The sequence below is a fragment of the Lepidochelys kempii genome, chromosome 6 (assembly GCF_965140285.1).
Source record: "Lepidochelys kempii isolate rLepKem1 chromosome 6, rLepKem1.hap1, whole genome shotgun sequence".
Taxonomy (NCBI): domain Eukaryota; kingdom Metazoa; phylum Chordata; order Testudines; family Cheloniidae; genus Lepidochelys; species Lepidochelys kempii.
The window spans coordinates 93247971-93268149 of record NC_136385.1 but is presented as its reverse complement, the minus strand read 5'-3'; the positions used below and the strand labels follow the sequence as shown (position 1 = coordinate 93268149).

General features: G+C 44.0%; 1 protein-coding gene across 1 annotated transcript; it reads left to right on the top strand.

Annotated features, from left to right (window-relative positions):
- Nucleotides 1–338: 338 nt before the first annotated feature.
- NOXRED1 (NADP dependent oxidoreductase domain containing 1) lies at nucleotides 339–14927 on the top strand. Its single transcript, XM_078853445.1, has 6 exons — nucleotides 339–2929; nucleotides 4195–4400; nucleotides 5817–5997; nucleotides 7297–7451; nucleotides 8472–8694; nucleotides 13380–14927. The coding sequence occupies exons 1-6, from the start codon at nucleotides 2772–2774 to the stop codon at nucleotides 13612–13614; spliced, it is 1158 nt and encodes a 385-aa protein (XP_078709571.1). The 5' UTR covers nucleotides 339–2771; the 3' UTR covers nucleotides 13615–14927.
- The last annotated feature ends 5252 nt before the right edge of the window (nucleotides 14928–20179 follow it).

The window sequence follows — 20179 nt, the reverse complement described above, 5'->3', positions numbered from 1 at the left end:
CAACCCTATCCCCAACCTGAAAGAATCTGTACCAAACTTACCCCTCCACTTTGCTCTGGGAGGAACACAGGAAACCAATGCAAAAAGGTTGCCAGCACCTGCCTAGCATCTATTTTCACAGGAGCTTCGTGCCTGAGGGTATGTCTGCACTGTAACAAGACACCTGTGGCTGGCCTGGGTCCGCTGACTGAGGCCGGATGTGGGGGGGTTGCAGAACAGAGTGGGTCGTTTGGGCTGTAGGGCTATAAAATTGCTGTGTAAATTGGGCTTGGGCTGGAGCTTGGACTCTGGGAATCTGCGGACCAGCCGAAGCCCAAATGTCTACACTGCAATTTTATAGCCCCACAGCCCAAGCCTTGTGAGCCTGAGTCAGCTGCCATGGGCCCCCTCTGTGGGTGTTCTATTGCGGTGTACGCATAACATGAATGGCCAATGCTAACCTAACCACTAGGTGTCAGGGTTGCAGAGCTGCACCCAGAACTGTCCGGCTACTCATGTTAATTTGATGAGGTGGAAGTGAACTTCCTGCCTCCAGAGACGCTCATGACTAAGAATAAGATTGTCATGGAGGTCACTGAAGTCATGGATTCACTGACTTTCAGACACCTTCTTGACATTTTTCACTTCAGCTTCAGGGCGGCAAGGCCAGAGCTGTCAACTGGCTGGGGGCACCCAGAGCTGTGAGGAGCTGCCGCAGCGGGGGGCATCAAGAGCTGCAAGGAGGTGCCACCGTGGACGGCGAGTGCTGCACCCTGCTCCCCTCCTGCAGCAGGGCTTGGGCTCTCTTTCCCCCACTTGGGCTTCAGTCAACACCCCTTCCCCCATAACCTCCCCCCTCCCCATTATTTTTAGTAAAAGTCTCAGACAGGTCATGGGCTTCCATGACTTTTTGTATGTTGCCCATGATCTGTCTGTGACTTTTACTAAAAATACCCGTGACAAAATCTTAGCCTTACTCATGACTCTTCTAACTATTATTTTCTCCCATTCTCTGTGGGATGAGAGATGTGGTCCTGGACCCTTAAGGGCCTGGGCTCTGGTGGCTTTTATGCAAACAGCAAGGTTCTCACCAGGACATTTGGTAACTAAGCAATTGCCATGACAACTTAACTTGTTTGGATTGAGTTGCCTGGATTCCAGAATAGGAGGTGACCTGCTGTTGAGAACCTGAAGCCCGTGGAAAAGGAGTCCAGCAGGGAGGCAATGGGTAAAAGGTCTCACCAGGTGGGAGATCCAGGAGGCTGCTGAGGTTTTTTTCTCAAGCAAGGAGCATTATACTGCTTGATGAAGGGGGTTTTGTCATCAGCACTTCAGCTGGGGCAGGACTAGGTACAAAATTCAGACCGTAGAAACTGCAGGGGGTTTGTGTGTGTTAGATCTTCAGGCAGGCCACCTTTACCCACCTGAGTGTTCCTTACTCACACCACTAGAGTCAATAGAGCTACTTGGGGGAGTAATGGCTGCAGGATCAGGCTCTTTGTCTTTTTGTGATGTTATAAACAAAGCGGTTTGCTTATAACTAGAGAGTCTTGGGGTCTGGCTTGGCGCTACAGGCCTGCTGCGGACAGAGGGCATCTTTGGCCATATTCAGCCTCCTTTACTCACTGGGTACTTTGCCTGAATAAGAAGTGCTGGAGAAAGCCTTAGGAACACCCTTTCCCTGCTATATTATCTTTGTGTAGTCAGGGCTGTTTTTGGGATCAGTTTCAGATGGTCACAGTTAACAGTTCCCAGCCCTTGGGAGGAGAGGAGGAAGTGCCTTATGTTGCTCAGCAGCCCCCCATACTGGCCGCTCAAGCAATGACTGACTCCAGCCCTTCTTGATGAGAAGAGCGGGTCAGCCTTGGGTTAGGCCAAATGGTGCAATAAGCTATCCACTTCACTGAAACAGGCCTGACTGTTGCCTGACTTGAAGAAGCTGTTTACCCAATGACTAAAGAAGCCCCACTGTTGTCAAATTAACTGAAATGGTGACTTCCCAATATGGGTCCGAACCTGGAAGATGCTGAGCACTTTCATTTCACTTGGAGTCAAGGGTGCTCAGAACTTTGTCTAAAATTGGGAACAACCAGAGGGCCCAAGCTTAGTGTCCTGTGTTTGCATTGTGATGTGCTCTGCAGTGAGACTGCATGCTATTCCTGTGGAAACCACGGGTGGCTCTGGTGAGGCTCTGACCCCAAGCAACGAAAATACCAGGCTCTATTCTGAGACCTAAAAGCTGTTCAGCTTCTCATGCTGAGGGGAGGGATACAGAAGGAAGGAAGAGAGACGCACATTCCCTGAGAGGCTTGGGGGGAAGGAGGAGAGGAAGGTGGGGCACACAATGCTGACAAAACTCAGACTGGTGATGAATGAAAAACATAATACTTGGAAACTGGAATTGCTCACCTTGGCTCTAGTTTTCATCTTACCTGTAGCTTAGGAGCAGAGCAGCCCATACTGCGCCCTTCCAAGTGCTGTGTCGGCAACTTGTCAGTTGTTGCCATCCACAGCTACACTTCATAGAATGAATTAGATTGCAGCTCCATGGAAACAATAATCCCAGCATGCAATGCTTGATCTCAGAGGCTCTGCTGCATCACATGCTGAGATCTTTCTGCTCCTCCTTACTACTGGTAATATTTGTCATGTTGTTGAAGTAGAACTAGGTGTATATTGGCTACCCATGCTCTGTGGGAGGAGCTGGGGATTGGCTGCAATGCCAAACTGATGGATGCTGGGCCACTCTTCTAACTGCCGCTCATTGCTGAAGGTTCTCATGCAGGGCCACAATGTCAGATATCATGGTGAATTTGAAGTCCTTTCAGTCTGAGTGTGCGGTGGAAGAATGCAAACAGTCCTTGCTGTGTTTGAGAAGCCGCTGCAAGGGGCTGATGGTGAATGCATGTGCCCATGCTGTCTTCTTCTGCAAGCTGCTCCATGCCCTCAGGTAAGGCCGAAATAGGCATCCTTTCTTTGATGTTTCTCAATATTGAAGAAAGGAGCTGGCTTGACAGGCCTGGAGACTGAAGGCCTCTATTTATCCCCAGAAAAAGGGCAGCTACTGGCAAGCTTCCCCTTACCAACAGACCTCAGTTCTCCCCTGGTGGAAATCAGAGGAGTGAGAGAAGAGTTCAGCCTCAGTGACCCATTTGGTCTTTGGCTAAGATTGTCAACAAGAAGCCAGTTAGTGCCAGATGTGGTGGTATATTTTATGATGTGGATGCCCTTCTCACTAGAACAAGGCCCCCAGCTGATTCAACATAGGTCATGGAACAGTCCTCAGCATGCAATGATGTGTATTGGTTACTATCTGTCTGGGTGCCCTGGAGGTGGGACACTCCATATCTCATTCCCAGTCCCCTGAGCTTGTGAGTTTCCCCATCTGTGCTGGGTAAGGTGAGTGTGACCATTCCTTTGGGATGTGGATCTTATTAAGACCATCTGTGTCTCTATCATCTCAGGATTAGATCACTTGGAGCTATACCATGAGACCATTCAGAAGCTGCGGTTAATTCAGAATGTTATGGGGAGTTTTGCGCTGGGAATAATAGCTCCCGTGCTCTGTGAGCTGCACTAGCTGCCAGTGGGCTAGTGGGTGGAATTCAAGGTGTTGGTTTTGCCCTTTAGAGCCTTAAATGGTTTGTGCTCATATTACCTAAGGGGCACCCCTCTCCCCATGCCATATTACTGCAATTGTGGTCACCAGGACTTGAGTTGTAGCCCCTTGATAAAGAAGAGAAGGAACTGCTGGCAGGGTGTCTTTGAGGGCCTCTCAGGTCTGGAATTCACTTCCATTTGTACTAGAAATCTGTTACCTTTCTGTTCATGCTGCAAAACTCCGCTTTTCTTCATGGGTATTTGAAGAGAGGACATGGTAAGGGATGGATGGGGTTTTTGTTATATGGCATGATTAAGAAGTGGGGCAGGATTGGATTATGGTGATGTGGGTACCTAGCAGCGGATCTAAGGCGACTATAGATGTTGATCATTGTGAATTTTAGATCTTGGAAAGGAGTAGCTGGAGCTTGGGCTGGCTGCTGCTAGCTTTTATGTTTTAGAAATGAGAATGAAAACATAGCACTGACTCTTTAAAATATGGGACAAGTCTTCTCTCCTTTCAGGAAAATCTGGTCAGTGGTTCCTTCCTGAGGAGAACAGTGTAGGGACTAGTTTCAGGGTAATGGATACATTGTAGTGTCTGGTGGAGTGATGTCAGCTCTGTGTGTCATTTCTCAGGCAGAAAGAGAGTGGGAAGGTTTCACTGATTTCCTCCAAGGAATCTATGGGCAGTGAAGGCCTGAAGGTTGGGATTATTGGTGGAGGCCACATTGGGAAGCAGCTGGCCAGGGCACTACTGGAGCTGAGTGGCGTTTCGTCTCAGAATATCCACATCTCCACCAGGAGGCCAGAGACTTTGTGTAAGAGCTAGTGAATCATGGGAATTCAAATGGGTAAAGACCTAGCATATCTAATCCAAGCACCCCTGCCACTGCAAGTCTCATAGTGTGTTTTCTCCTGCTTTGGCTGTCTCACTTTCAGTGTCCCAACTCGAGTTGGTCTGAATTTTTTTTCCACAGAAAACTTTTGACTTTGTCAAAAAATGAAAGCTCAACATTTTCAGCAGAAAGCAGACACTTTTTGTGGAAAACTTTGTTTATCTGACAACCCAATTTTCCATCAAAAACCATTGTGATGTACACGTCTTGACCAGCCCTAGACCCAATCAATGGAGTTTTTACCCTTTTCCTTTCAAAGTCTATTCCACAGGCTGTTAGATTTCAGCATTAGGAAATATTGATAATTCTATATTTTCCTTCTTTTTTTTAATTTCACTCCATTATTCCAATCATACCTCCTTAGAGCACTCTAAACAAGTCATCTCCTCCTTGGGACTTACAGCCTTCAAATATTTATAGAGAGTTATTGTATCCCCCACGTTAGCCATCATTAGGAAAAGTGATATATTTTTCTCCTTTAATCTTTCCTCATGACTCAGTCCCATCAGCCTCTTAACTGGTTTTGCTGCCCTATTCTAAATTCTCCCTGGCAATTTTTCACATCATTGCTCAGTGGCTGCAACACTAATGCCTACACATTAAATATTCACTTGATGGATTAAATACCTCTCCAAATCAATATCCACATTGATCTGAAAAGCCGTTACTGCCAGGGACTCTCCTTGGCCTATCACTGTAGGGTCAGTAGCACAAGATGCTTCTTTCTCTCTCTACTCCAAAATGTTAAAAATACCAAGTGAAAAGGGGTGCATTGGTGCTTGTGCTACGTTATAGATCGTAATTGCGTGCAAAATGTCCAATGCCACATGAAGCTGTTACATAAACCAAGATGAACAGAGGATAACTTTCCTATAGGGAGACGCTTACAACAATAAAATCCTCTCAAGGGGCAGAGAGGGAGGGGGAGTTATTAAATGGCTTTTTATAGGTCTTGAAAATCACCCAGATCCTGAGGGTTAGCTGCTTCAGTTAAAGTTTTAATCAATATTCATGACATGGTGCCAGACAACCACATTTTCTGACTATTTATTCCCAGCAGAGAGGCTCATTTCTCTGTTACCTGGCTACCATGGGCTGTGCATCAATAATGATAATGGGTAGCTGCTAATAAAGCTCTTAAGGGCCACCTGGTGAGAGGACCTGGATTACCCCATTATGAGCTGAGGTAACGCATGCTTCTCACACCTTACCAAGGTGTGCCTGAGAGCAAACACCACGATGACCCTACACAAGTGTGGATGTTGCAGACTATCTGGCTGCTGCTCCTGGCCTCTTGGAGCTGGGGTGATGATTGCCTTTTCTGTTTGTCTTCCCTAGCAGAGTTCCAGCAGCTGGGAGTCGAATGTTTTTATGACAATGGCCAGCTTGTGGCCTGGGCAGACATTGTGTTTCTTTGTTGCCTCCCATCTCATCTACAGCAAATCTGCTCAGGAATTCATTCTGCACTCCGGGAACCTTGCATTGTGTACAGCCTGGTCACTGCTGTCCCGCTGCCCAGGTAGTATTGATTGCACCAGTGCTGGTGTGATAGCCCAGCACACTAAATCCCCTGGTTTGTCCACACATCAGGCAAGTACAGTGCCACCACTGCCAACGTGCCTGACCTGGCATGGTGGCAGCAGTGTTGCCAGCTCTCATGATTTTATCACAAGTCTCGCAATAACTGGTGGTTTTCTTAAAGCCCCAGCCTCGGGAATCACATGAATACATGAGAATTTCAGCGTTTATTTTTTAAAAACGTAAGTTTCTAGCTCTCATGGTTGAGGAGAAAAGCTTGAAACATGGCCTGAGTGCACCCTAAGGGCTCAAAACCCAGGAGGCCAGAAATAAAACGTAGGCAGTGTGAAGTATTATGTAAAACAAATTCATAATTTTTAAGTTAACTTCATTATTTGCGGGGGCTGACCTAGGATTTTTGAATGTTTGGGGTGGTGATATTGGGAGAGGTTCAGTCTCTGTGGCCCATTCAGTTCTTGGCTGCTCTGCTGAGAGGCTAACAAGGGGACAAATGTAACAAGGCTCTTTGTGCTGAAGATATCTACTAAGAACAGTGCTGAGACCCGCAATCTCATTTTACACAGGCTACTGAACAGCCATTTCATGGGAACAAACACCCTTCAGTAACTACTGAGATGGGCTGGATTTAAACCAGGACCCTAGCAGTGAAAAGCTAATGTCCTATTACTGGCCTTCAGAGTCACCCAGTCCTTCTCTTGGGCTTCTATTATTCTGCAGGATATAGAAGTTACTTTACCAAAGTAGGGAGGGATTAAGGGCCAAGTCCTAGTCGGTGGAAGTTCTATCAATATTGGACCAGGATGTAGCACAGACTCACTCCTTCCCTTCCTTCAAAAAAACAAAACAAAACAAAACTGCTAGAGTCCCAGCTGTTCTGTGAAATGTCTCAGCTCTAACATGCTCAGATTAGAATCCTAGCAGCATTGACTCAGCCTCCTCTGACTAGTGTATTTGGTGCCCTGCACTTTACTGCATGTGGTTCTTTCAGACAGGATCTTAAACATTTAAAGTTCCGTCTGCTGTGTGGGCATTGACCATCCCTGGAACTTACTGTAAGAGCAGAGATTTGCCTTGTGTCTGGCTATAACATTTACCCTTATCCCCTCATGTTGTCCAGTGTTTGCTTTCTTTGCACCCCAGAGGTGGCAGCATTTCAGTGATGCTGTAAACAGAGTTTGGAATAAATGGTATTATAGAAATGTACTTTTATTCTCCTTTGGTGTGCCACTCTCTGGGCACTGGATACCTTTCTGAGTTATTTGAATGACTTTGCTTTCAGGTTGAAGCAGCTCCTTTCCTACAGTGCCATCCTGAGGCCACAATACCAGTGCACTAGCAGAAACTTAAGGAACATATGGGGGACAAATGGGACAATCACAGCTGCACTCCAAGACCCTATTGTTATACAGGCTACCTGTCCCTGTGGTCCCAAAGGTGAATGTATTTCTCCTCACTTTGCAGGTGTTTTCCTGTGGAATTAGAAACAATGTCTTTGCTTGACATTCACACTATTCTGAGCCTGTCCTAGCCCCAGCAAGATTCATGAACAGGGCTGGCTATAGAGTAATAGCTACTCAGTTTCTATGTCACCTGAGCAGCACTGAATGAGAATAATGGTTTGGAAATGCAGAATATGGAAGAAAAACCTCCTAATAAAAATGCTGGCAGGGCTGTCACTGGCTAGATAAAACTAGACTGGACAAAACACAGAATTAATAGCTAGTGGGGGCCAATCCTGTATGGGCAGGAGGATGGAGTAAGTGACCCCCAAAAATCTTTTCCATCTCTGACTTGTCTGATTTTGTTAGAGTTTGCAAGTACTTCAGTGCCCCGCCGTTACGGTCAGGACAATTACTGTGGAGAAGACCTCTCTCCATGTGTATGCCTCTGGAACTCTTTTCTGACTCTTCTGAGAGCCATCGTTTCCTTTGGTGAGCGAGCAGGAGCCTTGGCACTCTCAGATGGGAAAGCCATGAATGGGAGCTAGGAGGCCTTCTGATGGAGTATAGATCAAGACCAAGTCCGTATTTTGGTGTCAACCCTGACTAAATTCCAACTTGGGAATTGACTTGCCACCCCTAGATTCTCCCATCTCTTCCATGGTTTCACCTGGATATGGTATTCCTCTTAACTTCCTGTCCTAAACTGTTAGCTGTCGTTTCCTACCACAGGGACAGCTGCAGTGGATGAGTGGTCCCTTTATACACAGCTTATTTCAGCCCAACGTGCTTTACATGCTAGATGGGTATAAGCTAGTATATTATTGTTACTTACTGGATTTGAGCCTCTCCTCCCTGGCGTGTAAATAAGAACATTGTGCGTTGTTGCCATGTTGACCCTTCTTGATAGGGAACAAGAGAGGACGAGACATTAAAAAAAAAAATCTCTGCTGTTTCCTTCACATCAGTATGTGTAGTGATAACTGACAACGTTTGTTCTCTGATTGTTGTGCAGAGAGAATTGCTGTGACTGGCAAGTGGTTGGAGGCCATTTTCTATGCAGCCCTGAACAGCTGCATGTGGTGGCGTCTGCCCCACCAGCGCACACTGAAGTTACTGAATGACATATGTTTCCCCGAGCACTGCCCCATCTGTGCAGAGCAGAAGACTTCCTGCCCACGCTTTGTGTGTGGGAACTTTGTCAGCCAAACTTTTGTCTCCTCCCTGACTCAAGAGGAGTAAGTAAAGTGCCAAACTTCAAATGTTTCTACTTGGCCATCCTCCCTGAACTTTTGCCACATCCCAGGATTTGAAAGCTAGGAGTCTTCCTATTACAGAGGAAGAATATGGTACACGCCCTCCTGACTTCGTGTCATGCACCAGTGAGTGCTGGGTCAATTTTCAAAAGCGCTGAAGTCTCATTGATTTTAATGAGACTTGGCTTCCAAGTTCCTAAGTCATTTTTGAAAATGGGACTTCAGCGCTTTTGAAAATGTTACCCTGTGTGATAAGGGATGGACAACCCAAAGTCCAATATACTGCGAGTTGTTAAGCCGCCTGAAATCCACCTATTGAATACTTCAGTATCTCACTCTGAGCCCCTCTACTCCAGTTTTTAGAGATAAGAATTTACTCAGTGAGGATATGTAGGATATTCCAGTTGTACAACTTGGTGTGAAACAACAGAACACAGAAATGTCCATACTGGACAACCCAGACTGGTGGGCCTTCTAGTCCACTATCCCGTCTTTGACAGTGGCTAATACCAAATGCCTGAGAGAAGGTTCAAGAAAACTCATAGTAAAAAATTGAGACTAATCTGTCCATAGGGAAAGTTTCTTTCTAACCTCTCATTCAGTGCTTGGGTTCTGCTCTGAAGCAGGCAGGCTTATATCCCTTCCTTTAAATAAATTAAAGAGAGAGAGGGGAAAATACATGTAATGTGTAACTGTGGCTGTTCTTAGCCATCTAAATGTCCAATCCTGTTTTGAATCCTATGACCCTGTTGGCATCAATGCTATCTTGTGGCAGTGAGCCTACAGGTTAAGTATGCAACATATAAAAAAAATATTTTATTGATTTGAAATTTGTGGCCTTTCAATTTCATCAAATGTCATTTTGCTCTTATGTGAGAGGACATGATTCACCATCTCTGGATGGTTCATTATTTTATATACCTCTATCATGTCCGTTCTCATTGCTCTTGTGGCTAAACTAGACAGTCCCCATATTATCAATCTCTCTTTACACAGAAATCTTTCCAAGATTTTCAATCTTTCATTGCTTATCTTTGAAACCCCTTCTATTTCTTCTCTATTTTCTGCTTGAGATGGGGAGACCAGAACTGAACAGAGTATTCTGGGTGAGGACGTATCATTGATTTATGCAGTGTTATTATAAAACTGGCATTAAATATTGTCAACATTATTTTCCATTCCATTATTTATGCAAACTAACATTGTTTGCTCTCTGGCCACTGCACATAGAACAGAAATGTTTTTCCTAAGTGGTTACAGGTAATTTAGAACCCAGCGACTTTGAGTAGTTCATATTACTCTTTCCCATGTGCATTATCTTGCACTTGTCAACACTGGATTTCCCCTGTCATGATATTACTGTTCACTTAGTTTTGCAGGGTCCCCCTGAAATTACTGACTGTCATTTCTAATGTTGACTAACCAAAATAATTTCATGCCATTTGCAAATGTTGCCAGCTTGCTGTTTGTTCCTCTTATAGATCACTGATAAATCTACTAAGCACTGGCTCTAGCATGGAAACTTTGGGGCACCCTATTTTTTGCATGGTGAAAATTGATCATATATTTGTACTCTGTTTCTGGTCTCTTCCCCACTCTCTGATCTATGACCGAATTTTACCCTAGGATTCTAATTTACAGCAACTTCATTGAAGGGTTTTGGAAGCTCAAATGAATTGTTAGCTGCAGGGCTTTGGAGCTCCACTCCAGCTCCAGGCAAAAATCTGCAGCTCCGCTGCTCCGCGCTCCAGCTCCGGGCTCCGCTCCAAAGCCCTGGTTCCCTGATTCCTCCATATCTATTGTTTTGTTGATACATTCAAAGAACTTTAGAAAGGCATGATTTTTCTTTACAGAAGTTGTGCTGGTTAGTCCTAACATATCATACTAATCTAGGTCTTTTATAGATCTCTTTTTGACTGTCATTTAAACCAGTTTACCTAGTACTGAAGTGTGGTTCATTTGTCTGTAATTCCTAAGATCCCCCAAGATAGGTACATAATTTCTATTCTGTCTAGTAGCTCCTGCTGCTGGCCTTGCACTCCCACTCCTTTTCCTTTTTCATTCCCAATCCTCAGCAAAACTTTTGGTTTTAATGTTTCCCCCTCTTCTTGTTAAAGAACCACCACCTTGACTAGCAGTCTGGAGAATATTGTCCCTCCCTGTGTGGTCCCTCATGTCTACAGCCCGCCAGTGCCACCATACAGTTATTGTTGGGTTTTGGATGAAAATGATGAACAATGTTCCTTTATCCTTTTCAAGCACCCAGACTCAGAGTTAGAGAAGAGAATGGGGTGTCAGGAGACTTAGGTCCATTTTTTCAGTCTGTCACAGACTTCCTGTATGACCTTGGGATGTCACTTCCTTTCTCTGTCTCAGTTTCCCATCTGTAAAATGAGGTTAATCCTCATCTAGTTCATGGGGAGAGGAGGGTGTGAGGCTTTATTTATTTGTAAAGTGCTTTGTAATCCTCAGACAATGCTATACCGGAAAGCTTTACCGCTGCCGCCTTGGATGGCTTAATCTTGTGGCGCTTCTGGCCTGCTCCCACCAGATTTGCACCAGTTTTGTTTTTTTGTTTAAAACATTTAAGTTAAATTTAGTGTTGGTGGAAGTTGCTAAATGAACAGTCCCAGAGTCTGAGAACTGTTTTTTATCCTCCCAGAGCCAGTGCAGTGGCAAAGCTAGTTTCCCTCCCACTCCCAATGTGCCTTTGAGGGACAAGTGCTAGGAGGAAGAGGGGAAGTTCAGTCTCCAGGGCCCACTCAGTGCTTGATCTCTCTGCAAAGACTGCCAAAAAGGGGGCTAATTTGTCGGGTGATTTTTCTTATGTGGTCACCTGTCCAGAACAAACAGGGGACCATCTGGTTACGGGCAGCCCTCTTTATCATCTTGATGGTGGATGGATCTGCTTGATGTCTCCAGATCATGTTGCCATGATAGAGTGGCTACATCACTTACCTAACATCTGGTGTCAGAAGCCATATGTCCGAAGATCTGTCCATTAAGAACCAATCTGAGATCCCAGCAGGGCACTGAACAGCAGTTGGATGGTGTGCCATTTCCTGGTGGTACCCACAGTTCTGAGGCACCTCTTTACCACCTGCTCTTAGTCAGTGTGAGGAAGCCATAGACCAGTCCTCCTACTCCATGGGCAACACACACACTTCCCTCTAGGCCTTGCAGACCCCACACTGTCACTCTGCAGGTTAGTGATTGGCACACTCTAGCCCTCGAGCCCGCCGAGTGTTTCCCTGGAGTATCCAGCCCCTGTTCCACACTTACAGTATTCACAGATTGGCTGCTTCCAAAGAAACAGCTTATCAGTTCCACCTTAGATCATGGGTCTGCTTAACACACACCACTTATACTTGATTTCATTATAAACAAATCTCACTTTATTTAACAAAACATAGAGATTCGAGTAATAGCAAGTAGAAATATTGAAAACAAATGATTACATATAAAATAAAATTATAACATGGATTCTAGAGCCTAGAGATAATTAGCAAGATATTCTCATGTCTTGTAGAATGTTGCTTACCCCAAAATCCTTCTCACAGTGCTTTACAGCCAGGCTGGCTGTGACACCCCCCCCCGCCCCCGCCCTTTTCATAAGACAAAAACACTGTTAGCTTGCCTTCTACATGAAGAAACCTGTGTGTCTCTTTGCCCCCACAAGATATACCAGTCTGATGCTTTGTCTTCATTCACAGACAGGACACCCTCTTGCTCATTGTTTTTTTCCTATAGATTTTTTTCTCTCTCTCTCTTTCGGCAGCTGGCTCAGTGTGGCCAGACAGAGAGATAAACATCTATTATCTCCTGCCTGGAAGGAACATGTCAGAGGTTTCTCACCACCTGGTAACCTGCCTTAACTCCCAAACCTGAAGAACATAATTTTCAGTATAGATACATAACTCCTTAAATATTATCTGTACATACATTTCACAATGATTATGTTGCCCAGTGGGCTACAGGCTCTTGGTAGAGACCTCATATGCCACCCTTCGGTGAACCCTTCTGGCATATTATGCAGTTATCCACTCCAAGGAACCTGTGTAAAACCTTGTGTGTTCCCCCTGTACCCTCTTGTCAGTGGGCACCAAGAGATCCCTGGGTCACATGTGATAATGCTTTTGGTCACTACCCAATGAAGGCTTGATTTGAACTGAGTACTAGAGAACTCATTACCAATTCTTGAACCATCCCTCCCCACTAATTCTGTTTTCTGCATTATTGTTTGATTAGTTGTTTGATTAGTTGTAGTGCAGTGTGATGGGCATAGAACAAACATGTATAGAGATAGCTGGAGGATCATCCTGAAGCGGACGGTTCTTATGGATAGTGGAAGAAGATCCAATGGCAAGGCACTGACACTCTTGCTTTGGGGCTGGTCTGATGGATGTGTTTGTTTATGGGTATGCTACTGGATGCAGTAGGCCCATTAAATCCAGTTTGTTCAAGATCATCCCATTAATACCAGAGTGAGTTTTGCTCATTGTGGGTGGTTCTGGCTTTGTCCAAAGAACTCAAGGTTCTGAATCACATAGCTTTCTCAATGGGCTAAGACAGAGGACTTAAGACCAAAGAAAGCCATCTTGTTAAATCACAGGTATGGAACCGATAGCTGTTGCCCATAAATAATACACCCTGTTTTCTCTTCCCAGCACCTTCCCCTGGTTTGACCTAACAACTGTACAAATGAAGGAGTCTCCCTTCAGTCAGCTTCTAGCAAGGAGTGTGCTTCTCCAGAACCATCTTACTTTGTTTTACTGTACCTCCTTTGGAGTTTTGCTTGCAAAGAGTGGAGGGATGGCCAGCAGAATTTCTTCTCTTCCTGCCACAGCAGATCCCCGTATGGTGCTGGGTCATGAGTCAATGTCCACCCACAACTGCTATTGATGTGACTTGGACAGAAGACCCAGGGGATGTTCCTAACACTGATTCTGAAGCTTCATACAGTATAACCACAGTGTGATTCCAAACTTCCTGGGATGGAACTGCTTTGCTAAGGTTTAATGCTGAAGAGAACTGTGACAGAGATTAAGACCCCTTTCCTACCAGTTCCCATTGCAGGATCCATATGGTTATGTGTGGTGGAGGAATGTACAGTGAGGACTTTATCCTGCAGTGGAAAGGATAAAGCTGGAATGGCATGTAAACCTTTACCTGACTATCACCCACAGCACAAGCAAACTGCAAAGTAGTGGGCAAATTAAACAGTGAAAGTGAATAGCGTTCCTGACTCATAATTCTCAAGTACAGGCAAGCTTCCCAACTTGTATGCATCTGCAATCTCTCCTAACTTGTGACCACTTGGTAACATCCTCACAGAATGTGAGTTGGCTACCGCTAAAATCTTTGGGGTCTCTGACTTTTACATGTGTTAGCTCTGAGTTCTCTCTCTGGAAAGGGTCACCGTTCAACAAAGTACTGGACACAGTGAGCCAACAAGCATAGCTGTTACTGAACAGTCCTGGAACCTAACAGTGATGACTATCTGTCCCACAGCGAGGTGGGGAAAAAGTGGGAATTTGCGCTGCTTGCTCTTTTAAATGTTTAGAGTAACACTGCAGATTCCGCTAATCAGTGCATGTTTTTATTTATTTCTAAGAGTTTGTTTTGGTTTTCTATTAAACCTGCTTGCCTGGGAAGTTAGCACTCTGCCAGATAACTGCTTTATTTCAATCCAAGCTCACTTATTAAAATGGCATTTTGTCCTAAGACCTCAATTCAAACTGTTGGACACATTTGTTTTCTGTAGCATTTTTGATAGGTAAGCAGGAGAGCAGCCTTACAGTGGTTGCAGTCCCACCACATTGGGTTTTGAACTAATAAGATCTCACACACTAAAGAGGATTGTGCCTGTTCGGTATTTGGACTGGGGATCAATGAAATCCCTGCTGCAGAAAATGGTAGTGATGATTCGGTAGGAAGTATTTTTGCCTTTCAGTCAGGATTGAACCACCACTTAATCATAGTGCCAGGAGATGCCTTGCTGCTGAAAATGCTGATGAGACCTAAAAGTGTAGGATGAAATGTAAAACCAAAACCCTAACCATGTAAAAGATTGCATGATTCTTCTCTCAAGAATAAGGGTCTTAGACCTGGAGTCCTGGCCAAATTCCATCTAGGGCAATTCAGTGCTTCCTCCTTAAATTCTTTCTTCAGTTTCAGTTGGATAAAATGTTCTTCTACACTTCCTGTCCTAATCTAACCTGTTGTTCAATTAATAAAAATATCTATTCTATCTCAAAAGTAACTATTTCTGTGATGAGGAAAGGGATTCCTGCATTATATAGGTTTCAGAGTAGCAGCCGTGTTAGTCTGTATTCGCAAAAAGAAAAGGAGTACTTGTGGCACCTTAGAGACTAACAAATTTATTTGAGCATAAGCTTTCGTGAGCTACAGCTCAATTCATCGGATGCATCACAAAAGCTTATGCTCAAATAAATTTGTTAGTCTCTAAGGTGCCCCAAGTACTCCTTTTCTTTCTGCATTATATAGTTTGTAAAGCACCCTGAGATCCTTTACAACATAAGGCACTATATCATAAGGCAATTATTACATACATCACTTAACTCTTTAAACTTATTTCTGTGTGTGGAGTAGTGAACGAGATCAGCTGGATCTGTAAGGGCAAAGACTAGAGTTTGGGGAAAAACCTTATAATCTATCACCTGGGTTTGAGGAAAGTGGGTGTCAATGAAAGGTGATTAAGATTGATCTCTGGTCTTGGTGATAACATGTGAAGTAGCAGCAGTTCAGACATGACTGAGCCACACAGAGCTCCTGCAATGGGGAGAAAGGGAACCTTTCAGTATAGGATAATGTAACTGCACTAAGGAGTTCGGCGCCTGGCAATATCCCATAGGGGTGTCTTTAGGAGTAGAAGTTTAAATGGCAAACGTGTTCAAGGGAGGAACTGTACATGGCTGAGCATACTGTCAGCACTAAACAAATCAGAGTATCAATGCACCTTTCTTTAATCCGGAGAGGATGGAATTGTAGCTTCTTGAACAAAGAAGGTAAGGGCGTCTGCTTCCACCTTTGTAAAAAGCCCAGACTGCTGTGAAATTGTAGCATATGGCTCTAATCCTGCTTCTTGGACAAACTGAGAGAAGGTGAGGGCATCAGCTTTTGCACCAGTTGGGGCTTTGTGCTCTAAAAACAAACCCACGTTGTCCCTGTACGGGAGGGCAATGCTTCTGCTCCAGAGAGGCTCCTCAATCCCCAGCAGCTCTCGCACATGCCATGAAATCTCCTGAAATGCAAGAGGAAACATAAGGGAGCCTATTCTTAGTGTGGTGGCTACATCGATAGAGCTCTGTAGTGTAGAGCTGCACAGAAGAGAACTCCTGCAGTTTCTCCTTTCAGAATGTTTTCCTTTCCATAACGTAGGAGCTAGAGCGTGATCTGGCAAGATGAGTCCAATGTGCAGTTATGATTAGAAAAAAAATCATGTAAAAACAGCACATTCTGATTTGTCTAGGGAATTACTGTGTGTTGGGAGTCACAGCTGCTACCTTTATTACCCCAAACAGGTTTGTTTTGTTTTTTTGACTCCTATTAGCACTTGCAGAGCAAACACAGCTATGGGTGAGTGAGCGAGATTCTTTCTTCTCTGCCTACTACAGCATCATCAACATTGTCTGCTAAATTGTGTTTCGAGAATTTTTATTACTGATGAGACTATAAGAGGCAGAAAGGCCCAGTTGGATCAGGAGTGGCACTGCTCACTAGAAAAATCATTTTCTGACTTGTAATCTGAGATAGCTGGACCTGAAGCCACCAGTGGAAGGAGCCTGACTATAATTTTTAATATAGTCACTTTTCAGAATATAAATCTTGTCTTTTAAAACCTTGATCAATTCACCTTTTGTGTTTCTAATCAGTTTTACTATTTGCTAAACCACATCCCATAGTGCAGTTTCAAGTGGGAGGCTATTAGGGTCTTCTACCTGCTACTCTGGGTGCCTTTCATATGATTTAAAATAACTATACAACTAGAACAAAACCAGCAGCAACCCAGAGAAACTCCCAGCCCTCATACAATCTCTACACCAGGACTTCTCCACCGACATTCCACTCCTTGTAAACTGTAAAGTCATACTGCTCAACTGGTGCCTTCGTAATCACTTCTAGCAAGTAGCTGGGTTTTGGTTACAATTACATACAGGCTTGCTCTGGTGCCTGAGTGTCCTGTATAGGATTATGGCCTCATCGCAGCATCAATCAGAAATTGCATTGGGTTCAGAGAGGACTCTCACTGGAAAAACCCCCATGGGCCAGATTCTGCTCTCAGCTCTAATTCTGCTCTCAGCATCACTCCTTTGTAGTCAGTGGAGTCATTTTCAATTTGTAACAGTATAGCTAAGAGCTGAATCTGTGTGCCTTCAGTAATAACAAAGGAAACCAGGAAGATAATGGCCAAGGGTGGGGTTCTCAAAAATGCCTAAATTCCACTCTCAAGCTATGGGACATAAATTCCTAACTCACCTAGGTGCTTTTAAAAATATTACCCCAAGTTCATTTTGCTCTGACTGTACATTAGAACTAAAGGGTTAGAACCGTTCAGCCAGTCAAGAGTTAAGATTGGCCCAAATGCTTGGTGCTTTACAGCATAAAGAACACAATGTTCAAATTCCTGCCACAGTTCATAAAGATTTTATCTCTTGTTGCTTGTGAGCTGCAAACTCTTTGAATTTCCAGATCGTGCCCTGTGATGGAGGCAACCATAAATAATGAAGATTTGAAACAAAATTGTTATGGCTCTGCAAAAGCAGCCTGTGGCCCATTTGAAGTTCAGTACCCTCTAGCTCACGAGGATGCAGCCAGCCAGCTCTTTATGTGACAAAGAAGGCAACATACACATGCAGTCAAAGAATAAGTATGCCTAGTGGGTTTAAAGTCCTTTTCAAACAATCCCCACAGCCTCGCTATGAGATTGGGAAAGGATTTTTCAGGTGGGTAACTGATGTAAAGAGAGGTTATAGCCCAAATTTTCCAACTCAGGTGTTTAAAGTTAGGCATCTAAATCAGTTACGTGATTTTCAGAGGTGCTGAATGATTTAAACAGCTGCAGCTCACAATAAGCACATGTGGCACTCAGATCACTTATGTGCCTAACAATATGGAATTGAATGTCTATGTTTAAATACCCACTTTTGAAAAATCTGGGTTAAGGAACTTGTTCAAGGTTACACAGAGTCAGTGGCAGAGCCAGAACTCACAAGATCCAGGCTCGCTGTCCTGTTTTCTGTTCACTTGATTATGTAAAAACCTCAGTTAAAACCCCTGAAAAGGAAGACAGCTAGGGGCTCAGCTTTATATAAGTAATGGGAATAGGGTGACTTAGCAATCAAGTTGCAAACACTGAGAAGATAATAAGGTGATAAATGATAGTCAGCATGGATTTGCCAAGAACAAATAGTGTCAAACCAACCTAATAGCTTTCTTTGACAGGGTAACAAGCCTTGGGAGTAGAGGGGAAGTGGTAGATGTGGTATCTCTTGACTTTAGTAAGGCTTTTGTTACTGGCTCGCATGACCTTCTCATAAACAAACTAGGGAAATACAACCTAGATGGAGATACAGTAAGGTGGGTGCATAACTGGTTGGAAAACCACCCCAGAGAGTAGTTATCAGTGGTTCACAAGTCAAGCTAGAGGGGCATATAAAGTGGGGTCCTGCAAGGGTCAGTTCTGGGTCCAGTTCTATTCAATATCTTCATCAATGATTTACATAATGGCATAGAGGTTACACTTATAAAGTTTGTGGATTATACCAAGCTGGGAGGGGTTGCAAGTACTTTAGGGGATAGGATTAAAATTCAAAATGATCTGGACAAACTGGAGCAATGGTCTGAAATAAATAGGATGAAATTCAATAAGGACAAATGCAAAGTACTCCACTTCGGAAGGAACAATCAGTTGCACACATACAAAATCAGAAATTACTGCCTAGGAAGGAGTACTGCCGAAAGAGATTTGGGGGTCATAGTGCATCACAAGCTAAATATGAGTCAACAGTGTAACACTGTTGCAAAAAAAGCAAACATCATTCTGGGCTGCATTAGCAGGAGAGTTATAAGAAAGCCAAAAGAAGTAATTCTTCTGCTCTATTCCACACTGATTAGGCCTCAACTGGAGCAGTGTGTCCGGTTCTATGGTCTAGATAATACTTAATCCTGCCATGAGTGCAGGAGACTGGACTACTAGATAACCACTTGAGGTTCCTTCCACTCGTATGATTCTACGTGTGTCTTAGAAAAACTTCCCCTTATTCTGTTAAGGGCTCTGCTGGCTTAGGCAATGTATTTTGGTTGGGCATACAGAAAACATAGTCACATTCAATTATAGCTAACGTTTTACCAGGTTAACTTTTTACTGCATTTCCCCTGCTGGAGCACTTGAATGTTATTATTTAAGTCAATATTAGTTTCTCAGCCACGGATTGAAAGTGAGGAAAGAAGAGCCTGATGGTTAAAGCACAAGATAGAGACAGGATACCTCAGACTTGCAATGTGACTCTGGGCAACTTCTTTCCTCTCTCACAACCCTGTTTCAAAGCTGTGAAATGGGGATAGTAGTATCAGAGTTTCTGATTTAACTGTACATCTGAACCCCTTGTGGCCTCCTCAGAGGCGCTCCACATCAGTCTTAGGTCTCTAGGAATCACCTTTCCTGGGGTGAAATCCCATGATTTGCTCCCTCCAGATGGGGTCTTAGGCTGCAGACTCCTGCACTTCATTATGATCATCTCAGTCAATCTTACTTCAGTTCAGCACCTGCAGTTCTGCTCTCTCAGGAGCAATGACACGGTTATTCAGTGACCAGCCAGCTTTCATAAAACAATGTACCATTTATTCAGAAAAAAAGTGTTTCAGAAAAAGTCAACAACAAACAGCTTATATGTATGCCTGGCTTAGCAGGTGGTCACCCACCTTCCACTTCCACTTCAGTCCACAGCAGGGCCTGTCTCTCTTGGACATAGTCAACATGCCTGTCAATTCTTCGATAGCATGTGAGTGACCCTCTCTTTAGGCCAGAGTTTATATTTTATACAGTTTCAAGTCCTTTGTTGTTTTAGGCCTTTTGAACCAGGTCAAACCAATCTGTTATTGTGGGGAGAAGGGCACGACGAGGAGAGTGTGAAACTTCAAAAGACTTGTTCCAGTATTGTGGAGTTGAATTAATTTCACCCCCTCCCTGGCCAGAGATTTTAGTTCCTGCAGGAAGCATTCCTTGTCTGACCCATTTAGCCAGGTTTACAATCACTAGCAAGCCCATAAAGATACATATAACATTAATAGAGTAGTGTTTGAATATTCTTCTGTAGTATTTGTCACAAAGAGTATCTCATTAGGGAGGGCAAAAATCTTTAACATCAATTTGCAGTTCTCTGATGCCTTTCATTCAAAGCTCTCAAAGTTCTCTTTTGAGTATTATCAGTACACATTCCTAGCG

Bases quoted from the DNA above. Each gene is read 5' to 3' on its own strand.
- NOXRED1 (XM_078853445.1), top strand. From the start codon at position 2,772: ATGTCAGATATCATGGTGAATTTGAAGTCCTTTCAGTCTGAGTGTGCG. The intron at 2,930-4,194 runs GTAAGGCCGAAA...GGTGGAGTGATG, and splicing joins AAGCTGCTCCATGCCCTCAG to TCAGCTCTGTGTGTCATTTC. The intron at 5,998-7,296 runs GTAGTATTGATT...CTTTGCTTTCAG, and splicing joins ACTGCTGTCCCGCTGCCCAG to GTTGAAGCAGCTCCTTTCCT.